Source organism: Zosterops lateralis (genome assembly GCF_965231275.1).
Source record: "Zosterops lateralis genome assembly, chromosome: 10".
NCBI lineage: Eukaryota > Metazoa > Chordata > Aves > Passeriformes > Zosteropidae > Zosterops > Zosterops lateralis.
In genome coordinates, this window is record NC_139770.1 from 5,952,223 (window position 1) to 5,966,545 (window position 14,323).

Sequence of the window (14,323 nt, forward strand, 5' to 3'; positions counted from 1 at the left end):
TCTCTAACCTCCTTGCCAGCTGCTCCACTGCTGTTTCTGCCATGTCTTTTTTGAGGTAGGGTGGTGAGCACTGAACAGTCATCCAGGTGAGGGACTACTAATACTTTGTTTATTTTCTTCATGTTTCCCATTGTACTGCCACACCTTTTGTTTTCTTTTTTTTTCTTTCCTTTTCCAATGCTGATGTGTATTGAAGATCATTTCCTGCTTATTATTTTGTGTTTTTTCTCATAACACTCTGCTGTGAGCATGATTGTCTATATGACCTAGTCCTGGCTGTAAAAATGGTCAGTATCAGATCTATAAGGAGAGCAATAATCAAACAAGGCAGGCAAGGCCATGGGGATTAATTTAGGAAGCTGTGATATTTATTTACTAGTTTATTTTTAAGCAGTACTCACAGTTTCATGTATATATATATATATATATATATATATATATATAACTGTTCTATGATTGTCTTGCATGTCATCATATACATTTTTGTTGACAGCTTTGTGTTGCATTAATGACATTACACACTACTATTAAATTTCATTTTTAGGGTTGGTTGGAATTCTTTTAATCTGAATATCCAGGAAAAAAAAAGTTTCTTTTTTGGGTTTTGTTTTTTATTCCTCATTTCAGACAGATATGTCCTCATTGGCAGCCACCACAGCAGCCTGAAGGGTTTTGGTGGGCAAGGCTGGGCCAGCAGCACTGCTGTCATCACTGCCCTGCTCCAAGCCCTGATGGCAAAGGTGAAGAGGGGCTGGAGGCCTGACAGGACCCTGCTCTTCTGCTCCTGGGGAGGAACAGCCCTGGGCAACGTGGGCTCCTACGAGTGGGCTGAGGTAAAGCTGCCTGGGGAGGGCACTCACTGCCACCAGCATCCCTTCTGCTGAAAGCATGGAAACAGTGGGAGATTACCAGGTGGAAAATGTGGGTCATTAACTGGTCTCTGAGGTCTGTCTGTGTTCATTTGTGTGCCACACAGCAAATTCAGGGACAACATCTACTGAGGATCCATCCTGGGGATAATGAGGTGGCAGGATGTTGCCGTGGCTGTGGAGGCTGCAAATACAGCACCTTTGGGAGCTGATTTCCCTCCCTAATTCAGCACAGCATTGTGAAAGGGCATTGCCAGGGTTGGACAGAGGGAGGAAAACCTCAAAAGACAACACAGGCACAGAAAGAGCTTAGAGAGCTTTTTCACCTCCTCGAGGGTTTAATGTTTAATCATTTTTCATCGATAGGGTTAGTGTGGGGAGAGGTGAATCAAGAGAAGGAAGAGAACCATGCTGTGGTTTACATTAATTAAATAAACCTTGCAGAGTCTCCATGGCCAGTGCTGATTCACTTCTCACAGGTTTGTGCTAAGGAGTTGGCTAAAATCCAAAACAGACAATTCCTTGGGTTCTTACTTTCAGCAGAATGGGAATCAGCTGGTTGAAAGAAAATACTTCAGAAAGTATTGATGATCATACCTGCCTAAAAGAGACTTCAGGTCATAAATTAAAGGAGTTGGTGCTCCTTTAGGCAGACAATTTCATGGCTGCTTTTCCAACTCTAATGGTTCAATGAATTAAAACAGTAGATAAAATAAAGAGTTAATTGCTTTTTACCGTGTGTAAGAAGCAGCCAGCCCTCATTGGAATTTCATACTTCCAACACGATTATTCTTCAGAAACAAGAGGGGGTGAAAAAATCAAATTGAAAAGATCCAGGCTGGGAGCAAAATTTGTTTAGTTCCACTTCAAGTCAGCTTTGCATCAGATGTAATTGTGTTACACCCCTTCTGTTCAATATAAAGAGCCACTTCATGCAAAGAGGAATTCATTACTGAGAAGGCAAAGGGGATCCTTTTAAAGAAGAGATAATTGGAACAGTTTGTACATGCTATTTTTATAGTCTAAAAAATAATAAAATGAAAACGCTGGGAAAGTTATGCAATTCAAATCTGAATTTGGTCTCTAAATATGTGAGTCCATTTAACTGTTGATAATGATTGCTTTTGAAGTTTGTCTTCTGTCAGGCATAAGTTTAAAATGCCATCATATTGTTTCACAGCGTGTGATGTTTTCATTTTTGGCCTTACAAGTGTAGTAATTTTTAATTCCTCCCAGACCTGTTTGCATTTTCTTTAGATGATGTGTGAAATGGAATTATAACTTCTGCTATAGAGAGAAACAGCACTAAGATGTCCTTTGAAGTTCATAAGAGCATATTGTAAGAAGCAGTAGTTAACTAATACTCGGGGAATCACAGAGGATGGAAATGTAGGGTGCAGTTTTCCCCTAGAAGCAACAAAAAGAACAAGACCAGCCTTAATTATAACGCTGCACAGTAGTAACCATTTTTCTGCTTGTGTTGTAGGATCTCAGGAGTGTTCTTCACAGAAATGTTGTGGCCTACATCAGCCTCCATAACCCAGTCACAGGCAACTCAACTTTACACCCCGTTGCATCCCCTTCTCTTCAGCAGCTGGCAGCAGAGGTTAGAAATGAAATATTTGGTTTCACATCTGGTTTATCAGGTTACGTGTTTAACCTGCTTAAGATCGTTAGACAGCAATAGATATTTATTTGTTAAATAATTTTAACCTCACAAATACACATGAATTGTTTTTTGTTGTTGTTTTGTTTTGCTTTTTAAGTAAGCAGGCTAAATTTTATTTTTCAAAAATAATAGATCAAGAGTTTGGAAGGGATAACTTGTTTCACCTGTTTGTTAGACAAAGTCTGGCCATACTTGCACGCCCTGCAGCTTTTTTTACCTTTTGGCAGCTTTAAAGTAACATATTTGTTATTCTTCAGCACAGAGCACATTTTTTCTCATCCTAATCAGGTCTTTCCAGACTGTTTCTCAATTTGCATTTAAACCTGTATATTTACCAGATGTAACATGACACACAGGGAGAGTGTTGCCTCTACCATAATAAATACTGTCTAAAATGGGTATGTCAGGTTCAGTGCTCAGCAGTGCCTGTGCAGCTCATCTGGAGTCAGAATATTCCAGGGGTGTAAGGACACGTAGGCCTTAAAATGATGACCCTGTTGCTCTTCCTGAGGTTTCTGAATTTATTATAATATTTTACATGAATGGAACATAGTGCAAGGCACATTCTAAATGACAAAACCAGTTTGAAGTGATGTGCATAAAATGGAGTTCAATTTCACTTGCGTCAATTATGCTTTTTAGTATTTTTTTTCCTGTAAGTTTGCCAAATGAATACTTATTCTGATGTTTCTTTGACTTGCCTCTGAAGCATTTGGTAATAAACACTCCTCAGAGCTGCATCTTGGATTAAATGCAGTTTAAGACTGACCTGGCTTGGCAATTGTTCAACTAAGTTAGTAAAATAATATCAGTAAATTGCTTCTTAGCAATGTCTTAACCACTTTTCCTGTTCGTTGTTTAAGTGGTAATTTGCTCATGGAAAGAATCTGATTTATTCTGTCTAAGTATTATGAAAAATGTGATGCAACATCGTTTCAGAGAAAAAAAAGCTTCCATTTGTGGAAAATTATTTATAATGTTGTATGTGTGAGTCTCCAGGTGTTATGGATATGTCAATTCAAATTTTATTATCAGTTTTAGCTGTTGTATTTGCAAGAAATACTGTCCTGAAAAGTTGCTAGCCTTTTGCTAACCTAGTGGTGTTGGCAGTTCTATCTCCATTAAAACAAGTATTTGCCATTTAAGGGAGTGAGTTTATTACATTAGGTCCTTGAGCTATTTGTTTTTTTTCTCATTTTATTTCTTTGACTCCACAACACGATCCATGGCAGTGATCTGAAAACTAAATTGTCTGGAGCTTTGCAGCAGTCTCTTTATTATCTGTTTGTCACTTTATTAAGACTCAATTCTTTCATCCTAATAAATGCCATATTAGTATGAGTGCTACATTCATGCCCTCTGTTTTGAAAAGGAAGCAAACTTCTGCTTTATTACTGTGGTGTTAAATAATATTTTATAATTCTTGTAATAGCAGTTGTGTTCTGTTCAGCAGTATGGAAAGAGCCCCTCAGCAGCCTTGCCTTGCACTTGTTAATTAATAAAACATGACTAGAAAATCTTTTCCTTTTTTTTTTTTAAGTCCCAGTAACCACCTTCCACCTCACTTCTGATTCTTTAATTTTGAGAGTGCGTCCCTTTCTGCATGTTTATCCTAAAGTCCCATTTATAAACTAAAGGATAAAATGCCTGTGTGCATTTTTATCTGTATGGCTGTCCTTTCTGTAGGATGTTATTATTTGTAATTAATATAACTGTCATACAGTTTGTGACATTAAAAAGATTTATAGGAATTATTGCCTCCAAATTCTGGCTAGATTCCTGAATTCATGTCAAATGTATTGACAGTGATGGAGCAGCCCAGCACAGATCCCTGTTTGTTCCCATGGGTGCTCACAATTTGCCATGTGTCCAGAAGATTTTCTCTACAAGACTGATCTCCTTATAAAGAATATTGATATTATTACTTCCAGTACTTGCCAGGAAGACAATGTAATTACAGATTACCTGTAAGTTATGACAGTGCAAATGGGGTGAGATGTGACTTTTTGGAGCTCATCTCATCTTGAAGGAATTGTGAGTTTATTCACATGAGATTCTTGCTGCCAGGTGCAGGTTGCAAAGGAGAGCTTAAAAATTCCAATGAGAGAAAAGGATCATTTTAATTTGTGTGAGCTCTGTGTGTAGTTCAGAACAGAAAAGAAGGTGAAACAGGAATTTAGAATTAATGATATCAGTCCATTTTAAAATGAAAAGGTAGACTAGCCTGTCTTGCTTAGTTAGATAGAAGTTTTCCATAATTTGTGAATACATGGAAGATCCTGTACTGCGCCTTTGGATTCAGCGGTAGAACTCATAATTTAATTCCATTTTTCCACAACGAAAGAAACTGTCATGCATTATTTTTCCTTCTACTGCTAAATAGTGCTGTAGCATTGTTTGGAGGTGAGGGAGACTGAAATCTCACAATTTTTTGTGCTTTGTTCAGTGCTCACTGTAGAGCTAAAGTTGTGTGTGAAAGAGAGGGACAATGCATTCCTAGGGAAAATTAATACATATTAGAAAAGCCTACAGAGTGTAAGTGTTAGAATTCTAAGGATAACAATGAAAAACTGTAGCTTGTCCTGTGAAAGAGAACTCCAGTAATAATCACACCAAGTGCAGAGCACTCTGTGGATGCTGCAAGGAAAATAATTTAAAGAGAATTGTGGGGAAATAGCAAACTAAGGTGGGCCAATGCACACAGCAGTGTTTGCTTTCAGTGCTGTTTTTTTTTTCCCTAAAATAAAATTGTGGACAGTTGCTAATCACTGCAGCTTCCACAATATTTTTTTCCCCCTTAATTTCTGGGAAAAGTAGGGAAGAAGTTTCAGCTGAAATGTTGTTTGCATGGATATTTTAAACTCAACAATGAAAAGAAGAATCAGGAAACTTAATAACTTGGCTGCTACATGAGGTCTGGCAATCAGAGAATAGAATAAGTGCTTGGCTAATTAACAGTGACTATGTTTCTTAAAGAATATATTTTTTTTTTATAAAGGGATTATATCTTCATATTTGTTGCAAGTTTCAAAAGGCAGCTACATAAGCAGTCTGAAAATAATAATTTTATATTCGTGTCTGTGGGATTCTGGTTGAAACACCAAATTACTCGAAGAAGCAAATTTAAATATTTGGTTTAATTAAGCAAAGAGGAACTCAAACAGTTCTGAGACCTTGACATATTTAATTCAAATCTTTTTTATATAACTAATTAGTGTCCACATTAACAAGAGGGAAGAACTGCCAAGTTATATTTTTGTCTACTGTTATTTTGTACAGAAAATGATGGTTAATTCGCCTGCTCAGTTGGTGAATCACCATTTGTTGGCAGAGTGTCACTGGTAAATTTGGGTTTGTTCAAGGCTGGGATTCATTCTCTGTAAATAAGGACCTTAATGATTTTTTTTTTTTTTAAATGGACATGTCACAAAGCAAAAAAAAAGTTATTATGAAACATAAATTGCTGTTGTCTTTTAACTGATTGTGTGACCATCAGACTCCAGGTCTGCTGTTAGTGCTGAGCCCAACAAAACTTACTGCTCCTGTCTCCCAAGGAAAAGAGTGATTTAAAGCTATTGATGAACAAGTTGATCATTAAAAATGACTGTGCCAAGTATTGTTCCATGCTATTTATCAGTACTTGTTTCCACTAATGGAGTAAAAGGCATAAAACATCTCTACGTTAAAAGGTGGTGTTAGTGACAGAAACATCTTTTTTTCATTATGAAGTAAAGCCAAAGATAAACTTCGGCATAGTTGTTACTATCATTATTTCTTGATTTTTAAAGAAAAAAGATCTTACATTAATGTCAGCATCGATTCTCTTCTTCCAGCTTCTATATGTTTCTTGATTTTTTATACTGTCAGCATTAAGAGTGGATCTCCTGGTGTCATATATCAGTAGTTGTAAATAAGAAAAAACATGGTTATTTGAATTGCTTGTTCTATACCTTGTAACAGAAGACTGTTGCTTCCCCATGAGCTTTCAGTCTTTACCTGTTATCACTTTTAGTGTTAGATTTGATTGCTGGTGTTACTTTTTATATTTGTGTTGAGAACAAAAGAAAATCTCTTGAGAATCAGTTTATGCTGTGGATATTTAAAGGTGGATTTGATTTGCAGGAGGGCTTTTTTTTGCATCTTCTAACTACTTTTTCCTTTTGATAAAATGCTACTTTGTCCACTGTTACATTTTTTTTTTCACTCTTCTTCCAAACTGAATTATTTTAATACATAAATACTGATTCAGCCAGTGAGTAATTTAACCTACTCATATATTTTGATGTTATGAAAATTTTATTCCTGTTAAACGTGGAGAAAAAGGTTTGTTAGCAAGACAGAATGTAATAATGAACCAGTTTTCCAGCTGTGATCTTGTTGGAGATCTGGTACAATTCCCTTGTTCCTGATGACTCCACATTTGTGCTTCTATGTCCTTCCCTGTATTTACATAGATTTCCAACAGAGGTATAAATGGTGTATATTTTCAGAAAAGTTTTCTTTTTTTAAAATGTAAATGTCTACTTTGATAGCTATTGTGAATGAAACTGAATAAATCTGAACATTTTATTACCTTTAGGTGTAGTACTGGAGGAGGGAAGTAATTCCTTTTCTGCTGCAAAAATGGGGTTTGTTTCAAGGTTTCTATTGTCCTGTATAGTTAATATTGTCTCATATAATGAGCTGTACTGTGTAAGGGAATTGTTTTTCCCTTCCAGACACTTTAGTCAGACTACAGTATTAGGAAAATTAACTTCATTTCTGTCTAAACATTCCTTTGTTTAATTTCATCTTGATTATTTCTCTTCAGAACTGATTTTTTCACGATAATAGAAAGATGTTTTCTTAGTGATAGAAAACCTTTCATCTAGAGAGTTTAAAAAGTAAACTTTTAGTTCTTACAGAAGAAGATGGATTGAGAGCTCTGGATATTTTAAAGTTTCTACGTAAACAGAAATCATTGAAAAGTTTCTCTTGATGTTTCATCATTATTAACTATGTTGTTGGACGAAATAAAATTGACTTAATAGATATAAGCTGTACTACACAAACAGCCCATGGGAAGGAAATGCACATGCAAAAATTAGGTGTATGGTCAAATAACCAGAAAGAAAGAAAGCATCTTGTCGTGGTTTGAAAGCAAAACGAGTGAGAGGCTCCAAGTCAGAAATACAATTTAATAAGAAGAAAGGTAAAAAATAAAATAAAACAAATGCAATAATACAGAAGTCCACTGACAAAGTCAGAATACAACCTGAGCAGGGTGGTGGGAGCAGTCCAGGTGAGGTGGTCTTCCTGAAGCAGTGATCCTGTAGAAAGGTCTGGTAGCTCTGCTCCTCTGGGAATCCAGTGGGTCAGGGCTGCTTGTACTGTCCCAAATCCCAGATTATATCCAGGTGAGAATGCTTGGCTCCTCCCCCTGGGCAGAGCATCTCCCAATGGGATGATGAGTTGTGAAGTGGGTCCTTGATGGCCCATTAAACAGAGAGAGCTCCTGGAGGGAGTTACCTGTGAGTCCTGGGCAAGGCATTGATGGGCCATGAGCAGAAGAGCCCAAAGGAGGGGCCTGGGAAAACACTGCCCCACCTGGTTCCAACAGCTCATGGAGATGGTGAGAGAATAAATACTTTGTGCACATCCTACACTACAACCCAGGACACACCTTTAAATCAGAATTGATGAAAAATTAGTGTAAACTGAAATGAGACTTATGTCTTTGTAGTGTTTGGTCCACAAGAGCTGCAGCCATGGGCTGCATGTCACAGAAGAAGAATCAAAATGTTTTGCAGCACAATTTACTCTTTAGTTTGCAGATTCTTGTTGGGAAAAAAAAGCACCTGGATAGTGAAAAGCAGACTATTTGTTATAAATAAAAAGGTTTTCAGTAATGCCATATATATTTAACCTTGCCAGAAGTATCAGTATGATACTTTTTGAGCGTGCTGAACCTCACATCCTCCAGAGAAGGTTTCAGGAGCTCTTTGACACACTTCTGCTCCCTCTGTCTCAGTGTGCCTTGCAGCTGGGAGTGATTGTTCTTTGGACAAGCATGAAGATGTTTATTTTTAAATTATGTATCTCTCTCTTATGTTGTAAAATTGTCAGCTGTTTCACAGAGTACTGAGCAGACCACAGGAGTCAGAGGGGTGGGAAGAACTGAAGATTTGTAGAAACCTGGGGGTTTTGTATGGGGTTGTGGGGGGAGTTTTTGGTTTGGATGGAGGGGTTTTTTTGTTGTTTCTTTGGAGTTTTCTGTTTTGGTTTGGGTGTTTTTAAAGCTATTTCTCCCAGGAAGAGTAGAAGTACCTCTGTAGAATGGTAAACCAGTAACTGAGGTGAAAATGGTGACCTGAGCCCCAGTGGGTGCAGGGAAGAGTCTGGAATTCCTGCACATGCTGAGAGATTTTGAGGTTGGAAGTTCTCTTTCTACATGGACCCTTGTCATGCTTGGAGGGCTCTTACGTGTCTTCCAGGGTTCAGGAGTAAAAGTCAACTCAAAATTATGGTGATTGGCCTATTTTTGTTACATAAATTTGTCCCCCCTCTAATTTCAGTGTTGTTGCATTAACAGTTCTTATATGTGAAAACAAAAGCTTGATTGCTTTAAGGCTGATAATTGAACTTCTGTTTCTATTGTTTAGACATACCTATGTAAGAAATACTCACATTTGGGAAGGAAAAAGAAAATAAATCCCCAGACACCTCACCTGGTTAATGTCAGTCATGAAAAGGAAAAAAATATCTTAAAATTTTAACTTAGGCATATTTATTGGCAAGAAGTTAGAATTCCTTTGATGAATTCTTTGAAACCAGGTCTGAGGAGAATCATTCCAAATCCATTTAAAACTGTGACAGTTTGAATAATCACGAGCATAAACTTGAGCTGTTCTCAGGTTTGTTTGGCTTGTTCAGTGTTCATCTGTTTACTACAAGCAGATTCTGCTGATGGTGTCTTGTCTAGTGTAAAAAAAGACTAAACTGAACTGGAAGGGAGATTTTTGGGACACCATAAACAGGGAATGTGAAATTTCAAAAGCAATTTCAAGCCAATTGAATACTTGTGGGGAAAAAAAAAAGATCTGTATTTTCCAAATTATTCCTGAGGTTTTAACTAGTAATGTAGTTGAGATGCATTTTTATTTATTGAGTCAAAGAGCCACAATTCCCACAGTATTCCTCCTGTCTTGAAGTGCCCACAGAATGGAAATTCGCTGAACAGAACAGAGAAAATTTTACAGCAGATAATCTCAGATGTCAGGAAAAGCCAAAATTCAAGAAACAGTTTTCTTGGGGGTTCTGCAAAAAGCTTTTTTTTCTGGCAGCTAAAGGTCACACAGCTCCAACCTTTGTCTCCTGACAGAGCAGTGAAAGGGATTTCAAAACCTGCTTTGTTGCCTTTTATTTTAACACTTTAAATGCTTCAAGTTTTCTTTCAAAAGGAAGTTTAGGAGAGCTGCAACCTTCTCTGCTTTTGACACATCATCCTTGTCTTGATTAGATAATTATTGTATAATTACTTAAAAAAGGCTCAATGTACCACCTTCAATGGGTAATTCAGCACTAGAAGGGAGACTTCTAAAAACAGACACAAAAAAATCAATTTGGGAACTAGCTTCCTCTCAGTTTTAACATGTTCTTTTTTATTATTATTATTTTAACATAAGAATGATCATTTTTAATTTTAGTTGTATATGTTTTCAGAAAGCTGCACATCCAGTTCTGATTTATTTCTGTTGATTTTTTTTTTCCATAGGCTTTTGAGCACTCCTAGGAAACTGTTGTGTTCTGTGTCTGAATGGAAAAGGAGATCAATATTTAATATTAAGATTAATGAACAGCTCATGGGTTTGTGAGAATATAGATGTAGGTGATTTTCCTGATTTTTCATATGTTACTAGTGTCTGTGACAGGCAAGGAAGAGATTTCAGTTTCTGCAGTTCTGGCTAACAAAAAGTTTCAAAATTCTGCAATTTGAAATCCACAAATATGTCCGAATATTTGTGGAAAAGTTACCCCTAGTTTATTCACATCTTCTACTACTGCTAGTTAGTTAATAAATATCTGAAATCTCAGTAATACTCAAAAGCTTTTGTTGAGTTAGATTTTAGTTTAAGTTTCTGTCATGAAATGGAGAAGTGACCAGTGTACTTTTTGAAATCCTGTAAGTTTAGCAAATTTCTATGTCATGCTTTTATTAAAAAAAAATCAGGATGTTGAAATTCAAAAGAAAAGTTGGAATTTATGGTACTAGGCAACATTAAAAAAATTAAACCAGGAATACTTTAGCTTACTTTTTCCTTTCAAGTTGGGATGAGGATGAAGGGAATGATCATTTTAACTCTGAAAAATAAACGTGTAGTCTAGCAAGTAATAACTTATGAACAGAAGAGAATATAGTGTTATATGGTGTAAGCTGACACGGTAGGTAGGGTACATAAACTCTGTAGCTGTATGATTTTTTTAAATTTCTGTCTTTCATGCTAATTACAAAACATATTTGCTTTTAAATCCATTATTTTTACAAAACTTCTCTTGTGTGCTGTATTTTATTTCTTGCATTTTATCTGTTGCATTTGGCCTGCTTATCAAGCTTTGTGTAATGATTAGATTTTTATTTGAAACAATTGGCAGTAGATATTTGCAGCTGTCAGTCAAAATATTTAATTAACTCCAAACACCACAAAAGTATCATAAATCTTATTTACAGAAGATATTCAAGTGAGCTTATAAATCATTTGACTGTGCAGCTAAAATGGAACTGAATGCTCAGAATTGAGGGTGCTTTGGAACCAATTATTTTGGATTATATAATATTATATTATATTTCTTTGGAGCTCTGGAGAATTGGAGGGGATGGCAAAAAAAAAAAATCACATAAAATCTTTTCTCCCTGTAAATTAATGGATCATTGTTATAAATGAAAAAAAAAATGGACAGTGTGCTTGGTTTGGGTTTCTTTGGGGTTTTGGTTGGTTTTTTAATTTTTTTTTTTTTTAATAAAGGAATTGAGAATTTTATTTCACAGATACCAAATAGGAGGTGTGATGAGGTAGAATGTGCATCCAAATGAATGTGTAAAACATCTTTGATGACAGAAAAACCAAACTTACAAGGGCTTCAAGCAATCGTTTGATCCAGCTCCTCGCACTACTGCAAAAATAAGTTTCTCTGATGTGTTTCAGCTTCCAGTCTACAAGATTATAAACCCTACTCAGATGATCTGTGCTTGGCTTCTATCATGGTGCTTCTAGCACAATAATTTGGAACTATTTTTGTCATTTACTGAAGCCACCACAGTTAAAGAGCAATGTTTGTTTTCCCTTTCTTCCATGGGTGAACTTTATTCTCCTTTGCAGTCACCTTTTTTACCTTTTGAACAAAAGCTGTTGTTATACACAGAAGAAAATTGCACACTTTGTGCACTGAATATCAGCTTCAGAGAACTGATACATCTTCCTCAAAGTTAATGTGAAATTTGGTGTTTTAAATTAACTGATGTGTCTTGACAAGCAAGGGAAGTGGATTTTGGATTAGTTTTTACCATATGACTGACGTTTTTCAGATGAACTAATAGGAAATCACAAAAATGGGAGAAGACAATATAGGTAATTCTCTGTGCCTTGCTACGTAAATATAAAATTTTTAAATATCCACAAAATCTGTAATTGGAAGTTATTAAGGAGCTATGGCATCCTGTCAGGGAAATGAAGAAAAATCTTGAATTAATTGTGCTGTAAAATTTCAAGATGCCAAAAGACAACAGAGCCCAGGGTATCCAAAGTGATATCCAGGGAATCTGAGCTAAAATTAGCTGTGGGCTCTGAAATGTGGCAGCCAAGGGTGTTCCAGAAGTTAAAAGAGAGATAACATTGAATCAACTTTATAAAGGAGAATTGCAATGACCTGTGTAACTGTAGATTGATTAATATTGATAATAAATCCAGATAAAATGAAGTGATAATTGATTTAAAAGGGATTTAGAAGGAGGATAATTAATGCCAGTCAGATTTTTTTTTCACAGATCACATCTCTGTGTCGTGAAACTAATTTTTAACCTTTTGAAGGAATTCTATGTTTATTTTGTAAAGATACCAGCCCAGACTTTTATGTAACATCTTTAATGATACTCTGGAAATCACTATAAAACCAGTGGTTTAGGATAGTTATTAATAACGGATTTCCAGTTTGCACAAACTGACTGATAAATTTCCAGAGGTGTTACATGTCAATGGAGAACCAGAATGGAATGGAGCTTTTTCTACCAACATTTTTCAGACAGAAGCACTAAATTCAGTGCTAGTCAACACCTTCATTATTTATTGGATGGAAAATTGCCACTGACATGAAAACAACTGATCTCAGTATAAGAATATTCCCTTTTTTAAAAAAAGAAAAGGATAAAGTAGACAATATAAATGTTTTATTCGGCTTCAGACCCACAGTTCCCAATTGTGGCAGAAAGGATGTTATTAAATACATCTGAGTTCTTAAATGTGATTTCTTTTAAAAATCCCAACCATGGACAATGAAACAACCAGGACAATAAAATCATGTTCTGGAGCTTCCAGGCTGTTTATAATTTGAAAATATCTCTGTGTGTGTTTGTGCAAATGCACATTTGATTTTGTATCTATTAATAAAACCTGTGAGCTTAGGAGAACTATTCCTAGCCATACAATTATTTGCATATACAATTATAGCAGTGAGGCCAGAGATACAAACTGTGGCAGGTGGAATGCACAGAGAAAGATTTAATATTGAGGAAAAAAATGAGCTCATGTTTATGGGATTCAATAGCTTTAGTCCATTAAAATGTATTGGGTTGTGAAGGAAATTTTTTCCACACTGCTGACTAGAATGCACACCTTTGAAAATTCATGTAGATGCTGTATTATTTAGTATTCTCAGAAATATATATATATATGTAGCATTCATTAGTCTTCCTTACCAGAGTAAACAGCTTTAGAATGCACTTTACTGGATTTGTCAATTTGTTTTCTCAATTTGTGCACTGCAAACATTTCTCCCTTACAGACTGCGAGTGTATTGTTTCAGAAAGTTCAATTTTATTGCCTCAAAATTAACTTTTAAAGATCAGGATTTGGAGGACGAAACCTGAAATATAATTATAGATATTTTTCTTAAATTATATTGTGCAGTAATTAGAAGCTATCAGTTCTCTGTATTGTAGAACTCTGCTAATCAGTTCTGAAAAAAAATATATTATCCTTTCTGTGATTTGCTTGCTAACTGTGAAAAAGCAGTGACATATCCCTGAAACCTAATAATTAAAACTCCTCATTTTCTTAACAAAGTTTAAATTTTAAATTTTTTTTCTGGTACTTAACAATACATAGAAATTAAAATATCCCTGTTCAATGCTATACTTAGGTTTTGGAACAATCTCAGATAATAATACTAATTTTCAGAGCACAAAGAAACACATCATTAGATGTTTGATGACTTTTGGGTAATAGCTGGCTACTGTGTGTTTTGTTGAAAATCTTTTCAAGGTTCCTTGGACTAGATCAGATTCATGTTGAAACAGAATGTTAAACCAGATCCTGGTTAAAGACATATTTTATTCAAGTAGTTGAGTAGCCCTAATGTTTGATATCTCTTTAAACCAAGTTCAAGTGAACTTCTATGGAAACCAGAAAGAAAAAGTCATTTGACCATATGGCTTTCCCTTCTCTAGGTTTTTCTCTTTTCCTTTCCTCACTGCTGTTGTTCTCCTGTTCAGAGGCAATACCAAGGATGCTTTCTTGTGGTTTAGGTAGATAAA

At 35.7% G+C, this 14,323-nt stretch overlaps 1 protein-coding gene across 7 annotated transcripts in view; it reads left to right on the top strand.

Annotated features, from left to right (window-relative positions):
• NAALADL2 (N-acetylated alpha-linked acidic dipeptidase like 2) overlaps positions 1 to 14,323 on the top strand; it is a 423,667-nt gene that overhangs the window by 322,931 nt on the left and 86,413 nt on the right. For all 7 annotated transcript variants that reach the window (XM_083868730.1, XM_083868733.1, XM_083868731.1 and 4 more), the window contains 2 exons: positions 628 to 833; positions 2,356 to 2,475. In XM_083868730.1, the coding sequence (XP_083724856.1) occupies positions 628 to 833; positions 2,356 to 2,475 (326 nt within the window). The remainder of the gene's footprint in view (positions 1 to 627; positions 834 to 2,355; positions 2,476 to 14,323) is intronic.